The following is a 21578-nucleotide window of genomic DNA, read 5'->3' as shown; positions in this document are numbered from 1 at the left end:
TAGCCCATAAAAGATGAAATTACCCAGATAGAAGTTTTTTAGATACGGAATAAGATCACCTGCTCCGGCTGGGTGAGTATCTCAGATACCAAGCAGTGTTTCAGGCTGGCAGAAGCCTGTTCTGGGTCCTCAGGCTGGGGTTGGGGTGGAGATAGAACAGGGAGCTTCAGGAGCCACCCTAAGGAAAAGCATTACCTCCACTATACCTCGTTCACTATGGGCTTCTAAATCTTGTAACGATCTTGTGACTAGGACGGTTATATTGCACTGAATTAAAAGTCCTTCTTAAATCAAAGTTTGAAAACGTACTTCCATTTCTGTAAATGTGATTTTTTTCACATTATCAGGAACTTCCAAAAAGGGTTGCAAGCGGCTGTCCCTTTCCCCCGCCTATGACAGCCTTTGTCCTGAGGTCCTTCAGGTCTCAGGTCGGGGATACGGGAGGGCAGGAAGGGGTCAAGCAGGGAAATGAGTACAACTGGGGGACACAGCACCCGCGGAGAACGTGGGCGTCAGGGCCCCTGTCGCCAGCACTGCGAGGGGCACTAGAGGGCTCTAGGACCACAGAGGTGTGACCGCCTGCGGGGCGGGTTGAAAGCAGGACGGCGTCGCGAGCCGTGGACCCCTCACGCGGTCCGGGTCCCAGCGTTCCAGCGCCTCAGGTGGAGACGCCCCGCCCACTTGGCCCAGCGCGCCTCCGCCCCGCCCACACGGGCCTCACTGCCCCGCCCACCACGGCTCGGCCCGCCTCCGCCCCGGCCACCTCAGGTGGGGCCGCCCCGCCTCGCGGCCGCCCCGCCCACCCCGCCCGCCTCAGGTGGGGCCGCGGGGCCCGCCCTGCCCGCTCCGGCCGAGTCTGGCCGAGTCTCCTCAGCTCCTCGCCGGCGGCCGCGACGGTAGCGCTTCAAGTTTTGACGTTTTGGCCGCCGGGTCGCGCGACTTGCACTTCCCGGCCGACGGCTGTGGAGGCAGCCGACGCTTGAGGGCCCCTCAGCCGCGTCCCGGCGCTCCACAGCCGCCCAGGGTCAGGCGGCCACGAGGCCCGGCCGCGTCCTCCCGCGTTCGCCCGCCGGGCGGCTGCAGCCATGTCGCGGGGGCCGGAGGAGGTGAACCGGCTCACCGAGAGCACCTACCGGGTAAGCGGGCCCGGGACCCGGGGGGCGCCGGGGTTCGAGGGCGGGAGATGCGGGGACTGGGGAGTGGGCGGCCCGGGGTTCGGGGGGCGAAGAGCCTGGGACCGTGGGGGCGTCGGGGTTTGAGGGCGGAAGACTGGGGCGCCAGGGTTCGAGGCTGGGGGTGCGGGGAGAGGTCCGGAGCCCTGGGGGAGCCGGGACGCCCCGCCGGCGGCCGGCAGTCCTTGCCGGAGGGGGACATCGGGATTCTTCACCTTCGAGGTGAGGAGGGGACTTTACGCGGCAATGTCCTCCCCTCCCCCTCCTTTCTTTACCCGGTCCTCTCCTCTCCCTCCCGGCGCAGGAGACGCCCGGCGATTTACACATTTCACAACCAAACGTCTTCGGGGCGGGAGGGTCCTGTGTCGTCCCTGGGGCGCGTCCTCCCCCCACCTTCCTCTCGGGGTCGGGGCCTCGCCGGCGCGGCTGCGGCGCCTGAGTTCTCGGAGAGCCGAGCTCGAGTTTCCTCCGAGAATGTAGGGGGGGAAACTCCCAGGTAATGAGCCAGCGCCAGGTGAGCGGGCCTCGATGCTGGGGCCTCCGGGGGGCGCCCCCGGCCCCAAGACTTCACTGGGAAGGTTTGAGACTCGCTCCCTCCGAGACCCTGTCTCACGCAGCTTTACGTTCAATTTGGCTTTCAGATATCGATTATTTGGGGGAGGTTAATGGGAGTCTAAGAACGTCCGAGGTTTGAATAAAGTTGACCCAACCTTAAGCAATGCGTTGATGGTCATTCTCTCAACTTGCACTTATTACGAGAATGTTTCCAGAAACATAGATTTAGGATTAGTGGCCAGTTTAGTAAGTTTAAGTACGTATAAATGAATTCCAGTTTGAAATAAGATATGTGTTTAATCATCTGCTATTAATAGAACACAAAACAACTTTTGTTTTAATTCGGCTTAGGCTCATGGAACCCAAGTTCTCCAAATGCATTTGTAGCCATTTTTAAGACCCACAGTTGGGTCATGTGTATAGATTACTTTTTTTTTTTTAGCCCTAAAATTTAGTTTCTAGATTTGCAAGAAATCTGAGTGAATTCCTGAAATCAGAGAAGTTTATTGACTTTTGTTGGGTAAGAATACAAGCATGAAAATAGGTTCATAATCCTTTGTTCAAAAGACTGGTTCCCTTTGTCTGAATACGCAAATCCTGTCACATGTGGACTATACTGCATTCACACTAAACACAGTAGATACAGTTGTCATAGCATTCTCAGTAAGCTCAGTAAGTAACTGTGACCAAAATCTGGTCCTTATTCATGTTTCCTCAGAAGAGGGCAGTTTTTAGAAATCCCAGAAATTTAAATGTTAAGGTTTTACCTTTCTGTTGAGATTATTTAGATGATCCTGAAGATGGTGAGGGTAGGAATGTGGGGGCTGTTGACTGTGTTATATAACATTGTTACTCTTCAACTTGAGAGTTGTGGCTCCTCTGATGACTGTCAATTAAGGACAGTAAAACTACCTTATTGAGGAATGGAGATCATTGCAAATTTGAGTGGAATTGCATCCCCTCCACCCGCGCCTCCAAGACACAGGCTGGTATGTTTCCAATCTGAGATGACATATGACTCAGGCATCTAATCCTGAAGTCAGTCTTCTCTGCTTTTCCTCCTAGTTCTTCCTCGATGTCACTTTTAGTGGTGACTCAGCGGAGGGGCTGTGCTCAAGTAAATTACAATCCCACAGATATCAATTTTGCACTACCCAAAGAACTGAGGCAGGAGGAAAAAGGTGTGGGTTTCATAGTTTGGGTTATGTGCATTTATCGACACTGTTGTTTAGTCGCTAAGTTTTGTTCAACTCTTTGTGACCCCATGGACTGTAACCCACCAGGCTCCTCTGTCCATAGGATTTCCCAGGCAAGAATACTGAAATGGGTTGCCATTTCCTTCTCCATAAAACATTGTAAATCATTTTCGTATTTTGAAAGTCTGTGATACCCTGACGATCAGAGACCTGTACCTTATTGCTTTCCATTCCCAGGTGCCTTAAAACATACTAAAAGCTCACAGATGTTTATTGACTGACTTTAATCACCATTTCCTCATTAATGTTTTAGGGTCAGGTTTAGGTTGGGATGGTGGGATAATAATTTACAGCCCCAGACAACAAGTTTATATATAATCTATAAAGTGAATGCCACTAGCTCATGCTTTGACTATGATAGAAATGCACAGTGAAATTTCACAGATCTGATTGAAAGCCCAGCATCTTTTCACCACCTCCTCTTCAGGTTCTTCCTCCCCCAACCCCCTCAAAGCCAAACCTGAAAACAATTTAATATGGTAAAAATCTCCCAGCAGTGTGGATGAACCTGGAAGAGAGATCTCCTTGATGTTACCTGGCAAGTTAGAGTGTTTTACTAATAGAAACGCAGCCTAACCAGGTGCATTTACAAGAGCCGCCTGCAAATGAGATTTTATGACTCGTATGGGTTTTGATATTTTTTAATACTCAAATTTCTCTAACTTTGAAATAAAAGAATAAATTCTTTAGAAAAAAAGTGTATTATGAAGTAGTGTGATCCTCTGTATGCAGTATCAAATATCTTTAAATATTTGTTTAAGCATTTGCTGAGTTTTTTTAAATGTGTACTTAGACAAATGGTTACCAGAGAGCCATACTAAATCCCAGGAGGATGTGTGTTTTACAACTTCACAAGCAAATGGCATGATAGTAAGCCCCAAAATGTCAGGTAGTGTCACTGTTGCTAATTAGAATTAAGCCAAAGATCCCTCCCCACACTTCAGCCTATACAACACCCATAATTTCCCTCAGCAGCTTGCTTGTGATTTTGCACGAGTTTTCTGATGAGTACATGCTTTAGTGGTACAAGGAAGAAGTAAAGTTTAAAAAAAAAAAACCCTTAATTAAAAGTAACCACACACACACAGAAGTAACCACAACCTTGCTGGAAGTTAGACCTGTTGGTCTGAGGCAGTTAAGGAGGGCTGGATGTGATGTCATCCCTGCATTAATCTTGCCGAAGCAGCAGTGATGGGGGAAGGGACACAGAGGTCTTTGTTTAAATGTCACCTCCTCCCAGTCCCACTCAGACAGCTTTAAAGTTGAAGACAACCCCATCTGTCTCCCAACCCCCCCACACACACACACTCACACACCTGTAGTACTCACTACCTTAGCATATATTGTTGTTCAGTCACTAAGCCTTGTCTGACTCTTTTGTGACCCCATGGACTGTAGCCCACCAGGCTCCTCTGTCCACCGGATTTCCCAGGCAAGAATACTAGAGTGGGTACCCATTTCCTTCTCCAGGTCATCTTCCTGACCCAGGGATCAAACCCAAGTCTCCTGCATTGGCAGGCAGATTCTTTACCACTGAGCCACCAGGGAAACCTTTAGCATGTAATATATTTATTGATCATTATGTTTAGTATTTATCATGTATGTTTATCTCTACTCCAACTCAAATGTGAGCTCCCAAAGGAAAGAAGCTTTGTTTGGTTCTGAGCACCTAGCACACAGTTTCTGGCACCTAATAGGTGTACATACTTGTTGAATAAATGAACATTTAATTAATTTAGTAAGCTCCTGTCCTGTGCCAGGCTCCCCTCTCCCTCCCTTGACACTTTTCATAGAACATCTGTTTCATTCTAATTACACATCAGCCCTCAAGTTGGGCCTGTTCGTTTACTGTTGAGAAAGTGAGGCCCAAAGTCTGAGATATCAGTGCCCACAGGCCAGTTCCCCTGCCAGCCTCCATCCCCATTCCTTGGTATAGGAATTTAGTTTGTAGCAGCCAACAAAGGCTCAAACCAATTACATTTTCATGCTTTGGTACCTAAGGTGTCACCCAAAGTTTGTTATTGCTAACTCATCAGCAGCAGCATGTTGTGAACAAACCTTCAAGTAAGAAACTGAGGGACTTTCGTTCTTTCACTGGGTAAAGCAAGCAATCTATGCCTGTGTGCTCAAGTTTGCTTGTGTAATGGTGGTTTATTTTCTCAGCTTGGGTTTAAATGGAGATGTTTCAGTGAAAGTCCTGCCTGGTTGGCTTCCAGTGTGGGCTGTGGCATATAGGTCTAAGTTTTGAAGCTGGTGGCTCAGACAGTAAAGAATCTGCCTTCAATTCAGGAGACCCAGGTTCGATCCCTGGGTCGGGAAGATCCCCTGGAGAAGGAAATGGCTATCCACTCCAGTATTCTTGCCTGGAGAATTCCATGGACCAGAGCCTGGTGGGCTATGGTCCATGGGGTCGTGAAGTTGGACACGACTGAGCAACTAACATTTTCACTTTTTTTTTTTTCTTTGAAAGCTTTTGGTCGCTGTTTGTGTTTATTGCCATTGCTGTGTTGGCTACTTGATATCTTCATCTGTTCCCATAACACTGCTTTCTTCAGGTATGCTGAAGATAAAATAGCATCTACAGAAGCTCAGACATGATGACTAAAACCGGGAATTGTAAGAATCAGGTGCCAGGTATCAAATATTAAACTGCACAGCCCAGTGTTATAACATCTTGTCTGTAAACACAAAGCCAAACAATGAGTGTCTTTTCCTGTCATAACATCTTTTCTTGATTGGAAAGAGGTTTTAGAACTATGGTAACATTACTATGCGGACAGAGCAGCATCCTTTATTAACAAGGCTGGGGCCACTCAGACTTGTGACAGCATTCACAAGTTCCAGGTTGCCTCTGACTTTACATGTGTGACATTGTTCCAGGCTTGGGCGTTAGTTCTTACCTTGCACTTCTGTCGTAATAAACTGCAGGCAGACCTGCAGGGGAAACTAATGTGTGTGCAGTTGCAACTGTTTGGATTGTTTTTTCCCCTCAGAATTCCACACGGATATTTATTCTGCAGTTCAAATGTAAAACTCATTATAAAAGCAACACAAATATTCATTGAACTTACCTGTTAACATTTGCAAATACATTTTTATTTCTAAAATTTTTATTTTTAGTGAAGTACAGTTAAAGATTTACAGTGTGTTGATTTCTACTGTATAGCAGTGATTCTGTTATATATATATGTACATTCTCTTTTAAGATCCTTTTCCATTATGGTTCACAGGATATTGAACATAGTTCCCTATGCTATACAGTAAGACCTTGTTGTTTATCCATTCTATTCCTAAAACTTTTTATTGAACTTTAATCTACATACTGAAAGATTTGCTTAGGCCTTTATAGCTCACTAAATTATCACAAACTGAACCCACATGTGTAACCAGCACCCAGATCAAGAAGTAGGCCGTGACCAGCCCCTGAAGCCCCTCTCACGCCCCCTTCCAGGCATTGTACGCACTCCAAGATAGCTACTCTCCTAACTTATAGCAGCACAGGCTAGTTTGGCTTATCTTGTCTGCCTTCTTTCACCCAATATGTTTTTTGGATCCATCCATCCATACCACAGCAGTAGTTGCAGTTAGTTTTTCTTTCACTGTGTAGTATTCCAAGGTGTGACTGTATCGCAGTCTGTTCTTTGAGGGGCATTTGGATTGTTTTCAGACAACTCAAGGGTATTATGAAACGTGCAAGTCTGGTGGGCATAGGCCCTCATTTCCCTTGGGTGTCTACGCAGAAGAGTGGAGTTCCCGGATTATCAGGTGTTTAAATATTTATTCAGCTCTGGCTGAAACTGCCAAGCTGTCTACCAAAGTGATTGCATCCGTTTACATTCCCACCAGAAGTGGGTGAGTGTTCCGGTTGGTTGCTCTACAACCTCACCAACAATTGATATTTTCTTCCTTTTCATTTTGGCGGCTCTGATGGGTGTATGCAAAAGTTAAAAAAAAAATAAATTCAAGGCGAAACAGTTTGCCCCAGGCTTGCTGGTTGGAGGTCTTGTCACCGCAGCAGGAACGCAGCCATCTCCCTGGAGGATTCGAAGACAGATTCAAAGACAGAACAGAGGCCTAGGGATCAGATGCCGGAGAGAGGCGTCAGTGGCGGTACTCAGTAGAATAAAAGATGAATTTCAGGTTATTGGACTCTCAGACTCTCATAGCTGAACACATCAAAAGGTTTTCTTGTGGGCTCAGGCCCGTGGCGCCGGCAGGATGGACAAGTGTTGCAGTCTTCATACTGCCAGGAAGCTCCGTAGTCACCGGCGAGACCAGAAATGGCATGATAAACAGTACAGGAAAGCCCATTTGGGCACAGCCCTGAAGGCCAGCCCTTTTGGCGGCACTTCTCATGCCAAGGGAATTGTGCTAGAAAAAGTAGGAGTTGAAGCCAAACAGCCAAATTCTTCCATCAAGAAGTGTGTCAGGGTTCAGCTAATCAAGAATGGCCAAAAAAAAAAAAAAATCACTGCTTTTGTACCCAATGATGGTTGCTTGAATTTTATTGAGGAAAATCATGAAGTTCTGGCTGCTGGATTTGGTTGCAAAGGTCATGTTGGTGACATTTCTGGAATCCTCTTTAAGGTTGTCAAAGTAAGTGAGTGCCAACATCTCACTTTTGGCTTTATACAAAGGCAAGAAGGAAAGACCAAGATCATAAATTTTGATGATGAAAGCACGGTAGTAATAAATTCTCATATACCAAAAAAAAATGGTTTTCTTGTGTAAGAGGTTTGGGGGGTATAGATGAGCCATAATTAAATGAACTAGACTGCTAGGGGTGTAGAATCAGAGTTATTTGAACTTTCTAGTTAATTGAGTATTAAGAAGAGTTATGACCAACCTAGACAGCACATTAAAAAGTGGAGACATTGCCAACAAAGGTCCGTCTAGTCAAAGCTGTGGTTTTTCCAGTAGTCATGTATGGATGTGAGAGATGGACTGTAAAGAAAGCTGAGCACCAAAGAATTGATGTGTTTGAACTGTGGTGTTGTAGAAGACTCTTGAGAGTCCCTTGGACTGCAAGGAGATCCAACCAGTCCATCCTAAAGGAGATCAGTCCTGAATATTCATTGGAAGGACTGATGTTGAAGCTGAAACTCTAATACTTTGGCCACCTGATATGAAGAGATGACTCATTGGAAAAGACCCTGATGCTGGGAAAGATTGAGGGCAGGAGGAGAAGGGGACGACAGAGGATGAGCATCACCGACTCAATGGACATGGGTTTGGGTGGACTCCGGAAGTTGGTGATGGACAGGGAGGCCTGGTGTGCTGAGGTTCATGGGGTCGCAAAGAGTTGGACACGACTGAGCGACTGAACTGAACTGAACTTTTCCTTTCTGTGTGACTTTTCTTAAAAACATACTTTACTGTTACAGGCACAATAGACTAGTTTTTAAAAGTGTTTCAATGAGTTACACAGTTAAATCAAGAGGCTTCAAAACTAGTACTTTTTTCTAAAGGAAATGTTATTTTTAATTTGGGTCCTGTCCACACTTAGATTGTTCATGCTTGAGAACCAGTCCCCCAGATTATACACCTCTGCATTTCTCACAGTTATCCATGTTTTATTTATTTGTGTGTGTTGGTTTTAATCTTAGAGGCCCTTGAAAACTGATATTTTTATATAGATATATATAGAAATAATATAGAAAAAATAGGAAAAAAACTATACTTTACTGATACCAGAGAATTTCCAAAATTTCTGTGAATATTTACACTGAAAGTAAAAGTTACCCAGAATCCCACACTACTAACTCTTACTGTCACTCTTTCAGATACTTTTCAGTACATCTTTCCAAGTTAGCATTGTGTGCTTCATCATTTCGATGACTCTCCGTTCTTCGTCAGAGTTTATTCATCCACCCGCCTCTTCTTGGACGTTAGGTCGTTGCCAATGCCTTGCTATTCAAGTGCTGCTGCGAACACCGTTGTACGTGAAACTTGCACAAATCTGGGATCTTTTCCTTAAGCTAAATCCCCTGCAGGAGTTGCGGGCAGGGGGTAGTCAACATATTTGCTATACATTGCAAAATGCCCTCCAGAAAACACACCCCAGGCTATGCTGTAATCTGATTGTGTGAGAATGTACCTTTCCTGAACCTCAACCAATTAAGTAGATGTTTTAAAATGGCTTCCTTTATATATCATATATATATATATATATATACACACACACACACACATATGATAGGTATATATCCCATAGAGAGTTTTAAAAAAAATAGTAAAACATGTATAAAACCTATAACAGGGTAGTTTGTGGACATTGGCCGGGAAAACACCCGAGATTTCATGTCTGGCAGTCATGGGTGTAATTTCCCCTATAAACTTTGTACTTGATGTGTCTGCAGTAATTACAGCTCTGCAGCCCTTGAGGCCCATATACTTTTGTTCTTACTTTCCTCAGCCTTGATTTTATCATTCTCTTTATGTTTTCCAGACATTGAGTCGGTCTTTCTGGTTTATCATTATTTTAAGGACTGTGTTCTGGTTATAACTCAAATCTTTGTGGATAAAGGTGAGACTTGTTGAAATGAGGTAAAATGTTGCTGGTTTCTCTCTCATTAGAAAATAAAAATATCACGAGAATGTGTTTCCAATCCAGGGAGCAAAATTTTTTAAAAAAGCACCCCTTGGAGATGTAAGGGATTGCTCACGGCCTTCCAGAGCTGTGTGCTGAGAAAGAACAGCTGCTGCGTGAGGGTGCCCTTGGGTTTGTTGCTTAAAATGGTTTTATTTGTGTGGTACTTTGGAGGTTAAAAGTCCATAAACAGTAGCAATTCCTTCACTAAAATACGAAAGGATAGCTGTGGTTAACTCTAGGGTAGAGGAAGAGGGGCTTTTATGTCTGTCTTACACTCTGCCTTCTGGAGTGTTTATATTTTATGTGAGTGGATCATGTTTATAATGTTTAAGCTTAAAAAAAACCCCTAGAAATTGATAAATCTATTCCATATTAATGGATAAAAATTTTAAAAACTAACCTAAAATGTGTCACTTCCTCTGTTTTGCAAACTGACTTTCTAAGGGTAAACTTAATTTAAAATCTTACATTTTCTCTTAATTTTTCCTTATGGGGGAACATGTTTAACTTTTAGTAACCTGGAACTATGAATGCAGCGTAAGAAAAATTCAACAACACTGAGCACCAAATTCTAGTTCTTACAACTATCTTTTTAAACTCTTATACCCGATGTTACAAGCAAGCAGCTGATCCCCTCCAAGGTGCAGCTGTATCCGTGAACAGTACAAACGCAGGAAGAAGACATGTGCCAGTAAGAAAAGATACAAAAGCACGGTTAACAACCTGCCAATCTATTAGAAGGGATAGAAGTTCAGATGATGAGAACATATTGCCTGTAATAAACATGTAAAAGACTGGGGCTGGAGGTCAGGACAGATCTCAGCTAATGAGTTCAGCTACAAGCCACCCCTGGGTTCTTCCCCCTCCTGAGTTACAGGGAGGCAAGCCCTGGTCTCTGGGAAGAGGGGAGAGGAGGACCAGAGACCACCCTGGTCACCTGTTGGATTCAGATGCCTGAGGCCTAAGCTAACCAATCCCTTTCTGGCCACAAAAGTTCAAAGAACGAAAGAAAATCAGGAAAATCACAATGATAATTCTTTATATTTAAGTGCTGCAATTAAAAAAACAATTAAAACTTTAATGGTTTTAATGGACCAAAAGGTTTATTTTTTCCATGGCTTCATCTTATACTTGGAGTGCCAGACACAACTATGTCTGATGGTACAATCTATTTCTAAGTGCATAGACACTTCAAACATACAAAACACTTGTTCTTACATGACATTCAGTCACACTGCTGTGCCCCTAAGACTGACGACTTCTTCAGCGAGCCGACCCATCCTTTGTGTTACCCCCGATTCCTGTATATACTTGATGATGTATTCCTCCGTTTGACCTTGCCTTCAGTTTTCACCCACCTCATATGATTGTTGTGTAGATTATATGGATACAAAAGCTGTTAGGACAGTGTGTTAACTGCGAGCAGTAGTATTTTTTGTTTGCTAGACCATAGCTACCCTACATGCGTTGATTTTCATCTGTCTTGTTTACTGCTTATCCTCAGCATCTAGCAGAGTGACCAACACACAGGTGGATAAAAGAATAGTGTTAATATTATTGGCACAGATTTTTCTCTTGGTCAATGAGCTGTACACTCCTTGAGGATTTTTGAAAATCTCTCATCGTGCTGATGGCACAGTAGGAACTTAAAAATATTTGTTGGGTAAACACAGAAGCTGTGTGCTTATCACACAGTTGTAAGGAAACCCTCGCCTGCTCCATGGTGGGTGGAACTGCAGTTGCCCTGACAATCACAGCTACCATGTTCCAAGCAACTGTTAGGGATGCGCCAGCTTCCCACCTGCATTCATTCCTTCAGCAACTCTCTTCTTGTGCCCCAGGCTGTGCCAAGCACAGAGGTCACCCATGGGAAGCACCCTGGAGAAGGGACAGAGCCTGTGCTGTTCTCGAGTCTATAGTTTATGACAGGACAGCAGTGCCTTTCCCTTGCACCTCAGCCTGCCCGGGATCATCGATTCTGCTTCCTTGCTCCTGCGCTTGCAGGACTGGGGGTGTCCTGCTTTTACCAGTTCTGTTCTTCAGACTTTGTTTACTTTGTCCTAGTGTTGGGAGAAAGGAGGAAAAGAGGGATGTATGAGTAAGTTAAGTTCCAGAGGCGTTTCTGAGGTAGTTTGTAAGCGGTCTTTGGAAAGTAGGCTGTATGAGAGGAGCAGGTGAGAGACAAAACACAGCGCAAGTTGTAGGAGTTTTGATTCCCCTTTGCCAGCATCAGAACTGTGTTTAAAACAAACAAGCTATCTTTACATTATTTTGAGTTTTTGAACTATATTTCTGATTGCAAGGGCTTGGATTTTAATGCAAAGCAGAATGACTGGTCTCATGGGCTCTGACTGAGGGACATTCATTAGAATTGTTCCAGGTATTATGTAAGAGTGGTGTTTGGAAAGAACTAGTAAACTGAAAAAAGGAATATCGCTGGATATTTGAAATCAGTAATTTACCGCTGACCATTGAACAACGCGGGCTTGAATTTTCTCAAGTCCACTTATACTTGAATTTTTCTCAGTAGTAAATACAGTATTGCTGTATTGATGGAATCTGTGGATATGGAGGGCCGACTGTACTCATATTTTCAACCGTGGCAAGAATGGGTGCCCCTAACCCTCTCATTGTTCAAGAATCAGCTGGACTTTGATCTGGTAAAGTTCCTGTTGCTCGTTACGTATCAATACTTGGGGACTTTCTAAACAAACACAACTCAGCACACAAGATATTCTTCCTGTAGTTTCATTGCTTTTAACTCCATGACACACCTTTTTAAATTAATAACTGGGCAGACAGGAACACTTAACCAAATGGTCTAGCACACCCTACAGCCTTCAAAGTGTGTGTCTGTTGACAGCTATTTTAAACCTAGTAACTAATCAGTTGCTGTTTCCTTAATAGATACCATCTATCTGTGGTAAAGTCATATACTTCTAAATGATATTTAAGTTATATTCAAGATGTTTGCATTTCTTATTTTTACCATGTCAATCTAGATTGCCTGGGTATTTCTTTCATACCTGTCTCCCTTAGACTGTGCATTTTCAAGGTCTAAGGGAGCTCTTCCCTTAATCACCTTTGGGTCCTGTACATCGAGCATAGGGCCAGGCTCACTATATGTGAGTCGTAAGGATTGAACAAGGCTATTGTTGTTTCGAAAGCCCAGACATGAGGACTTTACAAAGTTGTGTGTGTGTTAAGTCCGATCCAGTTCTGTCCAGCTCTTTGTGACCCCATGGACTGTAGCCCACCACTTCTCTATCCATGGGGTTCTCCAGGCAAGAATGCTAGAGTGTGTTGCCAATTCCTCCTCCAGGAGATCTTTCCCACCCAGGGATCAAACCCATGTCTCTTATGTCTCCTGCATTGGCAGGCAGGTTCATTACCACTAGCACCACTTGGGAAGCCCCTGAAAGTGTGTCGGTTCTTCAGCTATGTCCAACTCTTTGCCACCCCATGGACTGTAGCCTGTCAGGCCCCTCTGTCAGTGGGATTTCCCAGGCAAAGTGAAGTGATCCATAAGTCCACATTATCTAGTTCTTGCCATGATAGATCGATCTCCCCACACACACATACACACGAATACCAGAAAAGAAGGCCATCTCCAGATTCTGATTGAAAGTTATGTAGTAGTTGTCCTGGCACTGTGGCTATAGGAAGGATTATTTCCCTTCTTTCAAATAAGAACATGGACCTCTAGGAACCAAGCAAAAAATGGGTACTAGTATTATCATAGCTGGAATTTCAAGAAGTGATTCTTTTTTAACTTCATACGCTCAGGTATTACTTCCTCTGAAGTTCAAGGTCCAAAAGTTGCTTAAATTCTGGGGCAGTATCCCTGGATCCCCTTGCTGATGGAAGCCGATATGGGCCAGGCAGTGCTTCCATGTCTGATAACACTGGCAGTTGGCAAGCTGGGATTGCTTGCTCTCGGTGCTGCCCTGAAATTCATGCAACTGTGTGGAGTCACAGTACTGGCTGGACCTTGGACCCAGTATAATCATCTACACTTAAAACCACAAGGAAAAGTGGTTTCAGATGATTCCACTCACAGACAGATGTGAAACTTTTGTCTGGTGCTTAAAGTAAAATGAAACTTTCTAGTGTTGAATAGGGTTCAGGCTGTTGTTTTTTTTTTCCAAATTATGTTACCAGAGGATCGTGAACACTGATTGCCTATAACATGATTCTCCCTCCACAATTTTCCTAAAAGAACAACCATTGAAACCTAGTGCAGTGATCTACTGGGCGGGATAGCCCTGGGACTTCATTTTCTTGACAGGTTTGATAATTTCGTCCCAAAGATTTGAACAGTTACAGAACACACTTCTTTCTCACCCCGGTGTGTTGGGACCTTTTTATTCTGCTTAATTGTGCTTGGCTTCAGAGCAGTTTTGGTGGCCTAAATGAGGAGGGAAGGTGGAGTTTTGTTACAGAACTCTGTGTCCTTAAACAATGAAATAAAAGATCCCGGAGATGTGACTGCTTCTAGTTAACGGAACTTAAGAGGTAGCAGTACATACCTTTCTGGTTCAGGTCACTCTGCTTCTCATCACTTGGTTGATTCTTAAGGAGCTTAGGACCTATCAGGTTCTCAGAACTCTCTCAGACTGTTCTAGGAGAGGCTAAGCCCAGAGAGCTGGCCCTGTGCTTTACTAACCACTGGCCGGGTGGCTTCTTGGGCAGAGGTCATGTGGCGGGGGCAGAGCCTGGGACCCTTGGCACCTCGTGGCATCATTTCTAGCAGGCCTTTTGCCCTCTGAATGAAGGACTGGCTTGGCAGAAATAATTATCTATAAGCCAAAGCCTGGTTATGGATGAAGAAAGGAAAGGAAAAAGGAAGACAAAACAATGTTCAAGTCAGAGTTTCTGGAGCGGGGCTGGGAGGTCCTCTCCTAGGAAACTGTCCTTCGAGGGGGACACGATAAGGATTTTTTTGCCTGGAGAAGCTTTGCCAAACTCCTTCCCCAATTGTAGCTGGAGCTGCTGCTGCTGCTGCTAAGTCGCTTCAGTTGTGTCCGACTCTGTGCGACCCCATAGATGGCAGCCCACCAGGCTCCGCTGTCCCTGGGATTCTCCAGGCAAGAATACTGGAATGGGTTGCCATTTCCTTCTCCAGTGCATGAAAGGGAAAAGTGAAAGTGAAGTCGCTCAGTCGTGTCCGACTCTTAGCAACCCCATGGACTGCAGCCCACCAGGCTCCTCCGTCCATGGGATTTTCCAGGCAAGAGTACTGGAGTGGGGTGCCATTGCCTTCTCCTGTAGCTGGAGAGACAACTGCTAATCCAGCAGGAGATGTGTCTCCAAGTGGCTGGGTTTTCTTTTTCTACTAATGGATCAGATTGATTGAGAGGCAGAAGTTGCTGCTAAAGCTACATGGGCTTAAGTGCTCTTCAGACCAGGAGTATCGTTCCATCTGGTCCTGGACCAGTGTTCACAGAGGACAGTGGATGGCCTGCGTCTCAGCACATCTGACTTTTCGGTGGGCAGCAGGCTAGTCAGAAATTGCAGCTCTGTAGCTTTGATGAAGGCTACAGTCTTCCCAGGTGTAAGGACAAAAGTCCTCCCAGGTGGCTCAGTGGTAAAGAATCCGCCTGCCAGTGTAGGAGATGAAGGAGATGTGAGTTCAATCCCTGGGTCAGGAAAGATCCTCTGGAGAAGGAAATGGCAACCCACTCCAGTATTCTTGCCTGGGAAATCCTATGGACAGAAGCCTGGCGGGCTCCAGTCAGATGAGACTTAGTGACTAAACAGCAGCAAAGCCTGTAATGACTTAGTAGGTAAAGGGCAGAGTCTCGCAGCTTCTATGAGCCTCAGGTTGAGCTAATGAAGCCACGAGCAGTGCATTGCCTCACTCTGGGAATCCTGGCCGTGGCTAATCAGCCTGCCTAGTCATTGAGTCTGTGTGCTCATCAGATGAGCTGAAGGCACTTCATGCAGCCGATTCACCCAGGAGCACACACAGCTCTTACATAATTCTCAAAGAATTCAAGAGCTGCCATTGTGAGTACAGCTTGGGCATCAGACGGTTCAAGCCTGCTCTTGGTGCTGGAAGTGCAGTGATCCTTGACCTTAATTCATTTCCTTAGTTTTTGCTAGGGAGACAGAGTACACAGATAGTATCCGGTAAGGTAGAGACAAGCCTTTTGAGGGAAGAGAAGCAAGAAACAGACCTGGAGAGAGGGGGAGGAGGAAGGTCGAGGAAGCATCTCTGAGACCCAGGTGGCCGGGTGTCCAGGAGAAAAGCCTGCAGACCGGAGAGCAGGATCCTCGCATTGGCCTGTTGAGAGCACAGCGATGGGGATGGGGGTGGGGGTGGGGGGTGGCGGCAGCCCAGACGGGCTTGACTGAGGGCCACGCCGTGCTCTCGGTGCCTGGGCCTCCCTGTGCTGAAAGGACAGAAGTCACCGTTGACTTTCCTCCGTGGTGGACTCAGGCTGTCTGTGTGTTCTCTGTGCTTAGTCATGTCTGACGCTTTGCGACCCCATGGACTGTAGCCCTCCAGGCTCCTCAGTCTGCGGATTCTCCAGGCAAGAATACTCGAGTGGGTAGCCATTCCCTTCTCCAGGGGATCTTCCCAACCCAGGGATCAAACCCAGGTCTCCCTCATTGCAGGCAGATTCTTTACCAGCTGAGCCACCAGGGAACTACCTTTATTTCTCTTCCCCTGCTTAGATAGTTCAGTCCTGGGTCCTTTTTTAATGCTGACAAGGGAAACAGTTTATGGTACTTAAACAGTACTTTTCACCTATCAGGCAAAAAAGTGTGATAACACCAAGTGTTGGTGATCATGGTAAAATAGTACAGTTGTAGGAGCACAGATTGCTGCAGCCACTTTGGAGAAAGTGTTTGACAATATCGAACAAAAATGAAAAATCTATCACGTACTCTATGCCCCAGCAATTCTGTTTCTAGGTAAATTCTTCCCTGTGTGCACAAAGAGACATGGACAGCTTCTTGCCAAACAGTTGGTATTAGCAGTAACCTGTAAGCCCTCTAAATGTCATTTAGACGAGAAAGTCAAAAAATTGGCTTATGTGGTTGTGGGGGACTGGAAAGTCTGAAATTATAGGGTAGGCCGGCAGGCTGAAAGTCCATGAGCAGAATGTCTGCTTCCTTGGGGAAACCTCAGTTTTATTCTTAAAGCCTTTCAATGGATTGAGTGAAGCCCACGCAGATAATGGAGGATAATCTCCTAAAGGCTACTGGTGGTTAACCACATCTTCAGAAGTCCTACACAGCAACACCTAAATTAGTATTCAGTCGACTAACTAGGTACGGTAGCAGACACACAAAATCAGCCATCACAAAGAGATAAAGAAAGAAGTTAAATAGGAATAAACTCAGTTAACACATATCGAGGTCAACAGGTCTCTGAAGTATAACATTGAATTTTTAAAAAAGTAAGATATGACAGTAAAATTTATATGATACTATTTATTAAATGCTCAAGCAAAATTACCAATCCTAACTAAATCTATGTGTGTATAAAATGAGTTAGAAAGTTTCCAGTCAATTAGCGGTTCCCTGTGGGGAGGAAAAAAAGATATGAGACTTGGATGGGGTGGTTAAAACACCTTGTGGTTTTGCCATGTAGTTCTGTAACATTTTAATTACTTTTCAACAAAGGAAATCAACATGACAGCGTTAACCATTATTAATTCCCGGAAGGACTACAGGTAGTTAGAGAATCTTCTTTTTCTCCCCTACTCCTTCCCTTTTTTTAAGGGAAAGGAAAGGAGAAAGTCAGAAATATTTGTTTGCCTGGGTAGAACTTGTCCATATTGTGTAACTATTAGAAGATTAATTATACTCATCTAACATCAAGAGGAGCTTCCCTGGTGGCTCAGCGGTAAAAGAATCTGCCTACCAATGCAGGAGATGTGGGTTCAATCCCTGGTCGGGAAGATCCCCTAGAGAAGGAAATGGCAACTCATCCAGTATTCTTGCCTGGGAAATCCCATGGACAGGGGAGCCTGGTGGGCTACAGTCCATGAGGTTGCAAAGAGTCAGACACGACATAGTGACTAAACAACAGCAACAAATCAGGGGTAAGATTACAAGAAACCTTCCCCAAAGAAAATATTGTAGAAACTTGCATAAGGTCTTATCCTAAAATAGTGATCTCTGTCATAAAAGCATTTCTGTCTCACTTTATTGCACAATCCTCCTCAAGGAACTTATTTGGAGGCCCGAGGGGTGAATGCAAAGGTTAGTGCCCAGGCCTGATTCTACCTGTGGGACCTTTGGGGAGGTTTTTACATTTCACATCTCAAAGTTTCATGTCTCATCTGTATGGGCTGATAACTGTTGCATTGTTAGGGTCTGAAGAGAGAACCCAAGTGAGGTGCCAAGCCTAGAGCCTGAAACATAGACTCCGGAGCATCAAAATGCATCTCAGAAAGAAAAAAGAATAGAGTTTCCAACTGGACAGAGCAGATAATAATCACACCTCCGGCTTTTTTGGTGCCGCCTGCTCCTGGAGGTTTTTGTACTCATGGTCTTTCTCACCCTGTGACGCTTTGAGGCAGGAGAGCCTGGATCATTTGTTTTCACTTACTGAGAGGAAGCGGTGGCGCTTGGAGACGTCTATGTAAATAGGGGTGCTCACCCCTCTGAAGAGCTGACTAATACTTCCGAGCTCCTGTCTTGCAACGTTAATTACTATAGTTGGTTCGGTGCACTGGGAGTCAGGTGCCCTGAAGAGCACACAGTAAGTGTTCCGTAGATGTTAGTTATTATTTCATGGAATCCTCATACCCCTCATGAGGTGAAAATGAGTTTTTGCCATCTTACAGAGGAGGAGACTGGGGCTCAGCAAGGATAGATGTGATTTGCCTGAGGATTCGAGGCCATAGTGTTTTTTATGCCATGTTCCCCCACCCCTCATGTTCATTGCTACTGGGATGGCGTGTTACAAATTATTTGTTGTTCAGTCGCTAAGTCGTGTCTGATTCTTTGCAACCCCGTGGACCGCAGCACACCAGGCTGCCCTGTCCTTCACAGTCTCCTAGAGTTTGCTCAGATTCATGTCCATTGAGTCTGTAATGCTACCTAACCATCTCATCCTCTGCCACCCCTTCTCCTGCCTTCAATTTTTCCCAGCATCAGGGTCTTTTCCAGTGAGTCAGCTCTTCACATCAGGTGGCCAATATATTGAAGCTTCCGCTTCAGCAACAGCCCTTTCAATGAAGATTCAGGGTTGATTTTCTTTAGGATTGACTGATTTGATCTTCTTGCTGTCCATGGGACTCTCTAGAGTCTTCTCCACCACAATTCGAAAGCATCAATTCTTCGGCGCTCAGATGATACTAATTGATCTGTAATACAAGTTGATAGCTGGTAGCCTAGACAGATCATACAGACTGTTCACATTCAACTGGTGGGAAGCATTTTTGTGTATTTATATCTTCCAATATGACTACTTTTGCTCTAACTTAATATTTCAAACAAAAACATTACAGTTGTCTAATTTTCTTGGCTTCTGCTCCCCATTCAAGATGGGCATGAACACATGGCTCTTCAGACCATCAGTTAGCCCACAAGCATCTGCCCTTTTGCCAGATTTACTCACCATTACTTTCCCTAAGGGCTCCCCAAGGTGGCTCAGTGATAAAGAACCCACCTGTCAATGCAGGAGAGGCGGGTTTGATCCCTGAGTCCGAAAGAGCCCCTGGAGAAGGAAATGGCAACCCACTCCAATATTGTTGCCTGGGAAATCCCATGGACAGAAGAGCCTGGGAGGCTACAGTCCACTGGGTCACAAAAGAGCTGGACACGACTTAGCAACTAAACAACAACAGCTTTCTCTAAAGGCAGGGGACATAATCACATACTGATGATGTCAGTCTAGAGACTGCAGCTTCCAACAACACCTGAAAGAAGGAAGTGAGATTTGCTATTAATACAAATGACTTCTATCTAGAAGTAATCTCAGTTAGCCCTTGTTGTTCAGTCACTCAGTCGTGTCTGACTCTTTGCGACCCCATGGACTGCAGCCCGCCAGGCTTCCCTCTCCTTCACCATCTCATAGAACTTGCTCAAACTCATGTCCATTGAGTCGGTGATGCCCTCCAACCATCTCATCCTCTGTCATCCCCTTCTCTGTTCAATCATCCTCAGGATCAGCATCTTTTCTAATGAGTCAGCTCTTCACATCAGGTGGCCAAAGTATTGGAGCTTCAGCTTCAGCATCAGTCCTTCCAATGAATATTCAAGACTGATTTCCTTTAGGATTGATTGGTTTGATCTCCTTGCAGTCCAAGGGACTCTCAAGAGTCTTCTCCAACACCACAATTCAAAAGCATCAATTCTTCAGTGCTCAGCCTTCTTTATGGTCCATCTCTCACATCCATACATGAATACTGGAAACTATAGTTAGTTTCAATTTATGATTTAAAGTTACTTTAAAATTATGATCTGTAACTATGCACGAGGCAGAGGAATTGTATGAGCTAAATGGAGCAACTAGAAATCTGGTGAGATGTGTCTGTAGGTTTTCAGTGGCCTCTTCCTCAACGATCTGGGGACTAGCTAAGGACAAACTCCCTAGGCCCAGAGCTCTTGTGACAGGACCAACCCTCCTCACTAAGAGCTGCGGCACGGGCACAACAGAGATGTTGCCAGGCATCTTATTTTAGCCTAGAAGATCCATGTTCTTCCGTGAAAGGAAAGGAAACTCATTCTGGTTCAGTCTGGTTTGACACGTTATCCCCCTCGCCGAGCAGTAACTGTTTGGAATATTTCCTAGGCTTTTGTTATTGATGGTAACAAAATAGTGATTCTTGGCCCAATAATGCCTTTTATAATGTATTTTGTTTTTATACTTGGAATCTTAAACCTTTTATTCTTAGTGCCAAACTTAAAATGGATTTGTTCATTACTGCTCTTGATTCTAAATTTGAGGCTCTATAAACAATTCGGGTCTTGGCAGCCTTAACACAGCGTGGCCTTTGACCCAACTACTGCCCTCCCCCTCAAAATTTAGGACCTGTCCAATTCATAAGGACATCCACTGCTATGATAAAAATTTTGCAGATTGTGAACTATGACAGCCACACTGCTTTTCTGTTCCTGAGTTTAAAAATACATGTACTTCAGCTAAAATAGCTAGATTAATGGCCAACAGCCAGTGGAGAAGTGGATTTTCCACTATTCAAAGAGGCCAGAATTTCCAGGGGAACCATTTCTGTAGCAAAACCTAAAATAAAGAATTGAAGTATATGTTGATCTTCCAAGCTTAGAAATTCTTGTATTGTTTTCGCTGAAGTCAATGGTGGTCTCTTATCTTAGTTGAACTTTTTTCCAGTTGAATCATTTGGATAGTGGTTTATGCTTGGTATTAACTTTGGAAGTTCTCATGAATTCATTGTTTTTGAAATTTTAAGAGAGGAGTTATATGTAAACAGTCCAAGAATTCTATCAAGAAATCAAATTCTATTTTCCCATTATTTGAGTAAAACTGAACTAAGAATAATTTTAAGAAAGAACACAGAGCTTAGCTTCGTTTTGTGACTGCTTGTCTGCTAGAAGACAGGTTGCTCTGTATTGGTATCCTTGTACATATTACCATCTAGACTCAGGCACATAACATTATTGTAAGAATTTTAAGTGATGTTTTAAAATATTTATCTTTTCATTGGGAAGCAGCCATTTTCTAATGAAGTTATTACATTTTAAAAATTACTGAAGTCTCATACATTGCCTATGGGAATGTAAAACAGTATAGCCAACTCTGGAAAACAGCTTGGCAGTTTCTTATGAAGTTAAACATCCACCTACTGTATGACGCAGCAGTTGAACCACCGGGTGTTTATTCTAGAGATAGGAACACTCATATGCACACAAAAGTCTGTACGTGATTGTCCATATCAGGTTTATTTGTAATCACCGAAAACTGAACACAACCCAAATGGTCTACAGTTAAATGGATAGACTATGATACATTCATACCTTGGACCACTAATAGAAAAGAAAGGAATAAACCCAGCAACTTGG

At 44.5% G+C, this 21578-nt stretch overlaps 1 protein-coding gene and 1 pseudogene across 4 annotated transcripts in view; both read left to right on the top strand.

Moving 5' to 3' along the window:
• The first annotated feature begins 761 nt into the window (after positions 1 to 761).
• The window catches only part of BAIAP2L1 (BAR/IMD domain containing adaptor protein 2 like 1), a 74081-nt gene continuing 53264 nt past the window's right edge, over positions 762 to 21578 (top strand). For all 3 annotated transcript variants that reach the window (XM_081552919.1, XM_081552920.1, XM_081552922.1), the window contains exon 1: positions 762 to 1136. In XM_081552919.1, coding sequence (XP_081409045.1) covers positions 1086 to 1136 — 51 coding nt within the window. In that variant the 5' untranslated portion in view covers positions 762 to 1085. The remainder of the gene's footprint in view (positions 1137 to 21578) is intronic.
• Positions 5245 to 7646, top strand: LOC145531160 (small ribosomal subunit protein uS12 pseudogene; annotated as a pseudogene). Its single transcript, XR_014072238.1, has one exon. The product of XR_014072238.1 is annotated as a small ribosomal subunit protein uS12 pseudogene (transcript).

This window comes from Giraffa tippelskirchi, chromosome 13 (assembly GCF_054371585.1).
Source record: "Giraffa tippelskirchi isolate mGirTip1 chromosome 13, T2T-mGirTip1v1.2.pri, whole genome shotgun sequence".
NCBI classification, from domain to species: Eukaryota; Metazoa; Chordata; class Mammalia; order Artiodactyla; family Giraffidae; genus Giraffa; species Giraffa tippelskirchi.
This window is presented reverse-complemented; position numbering and strand designations above follow the sequence as displayed.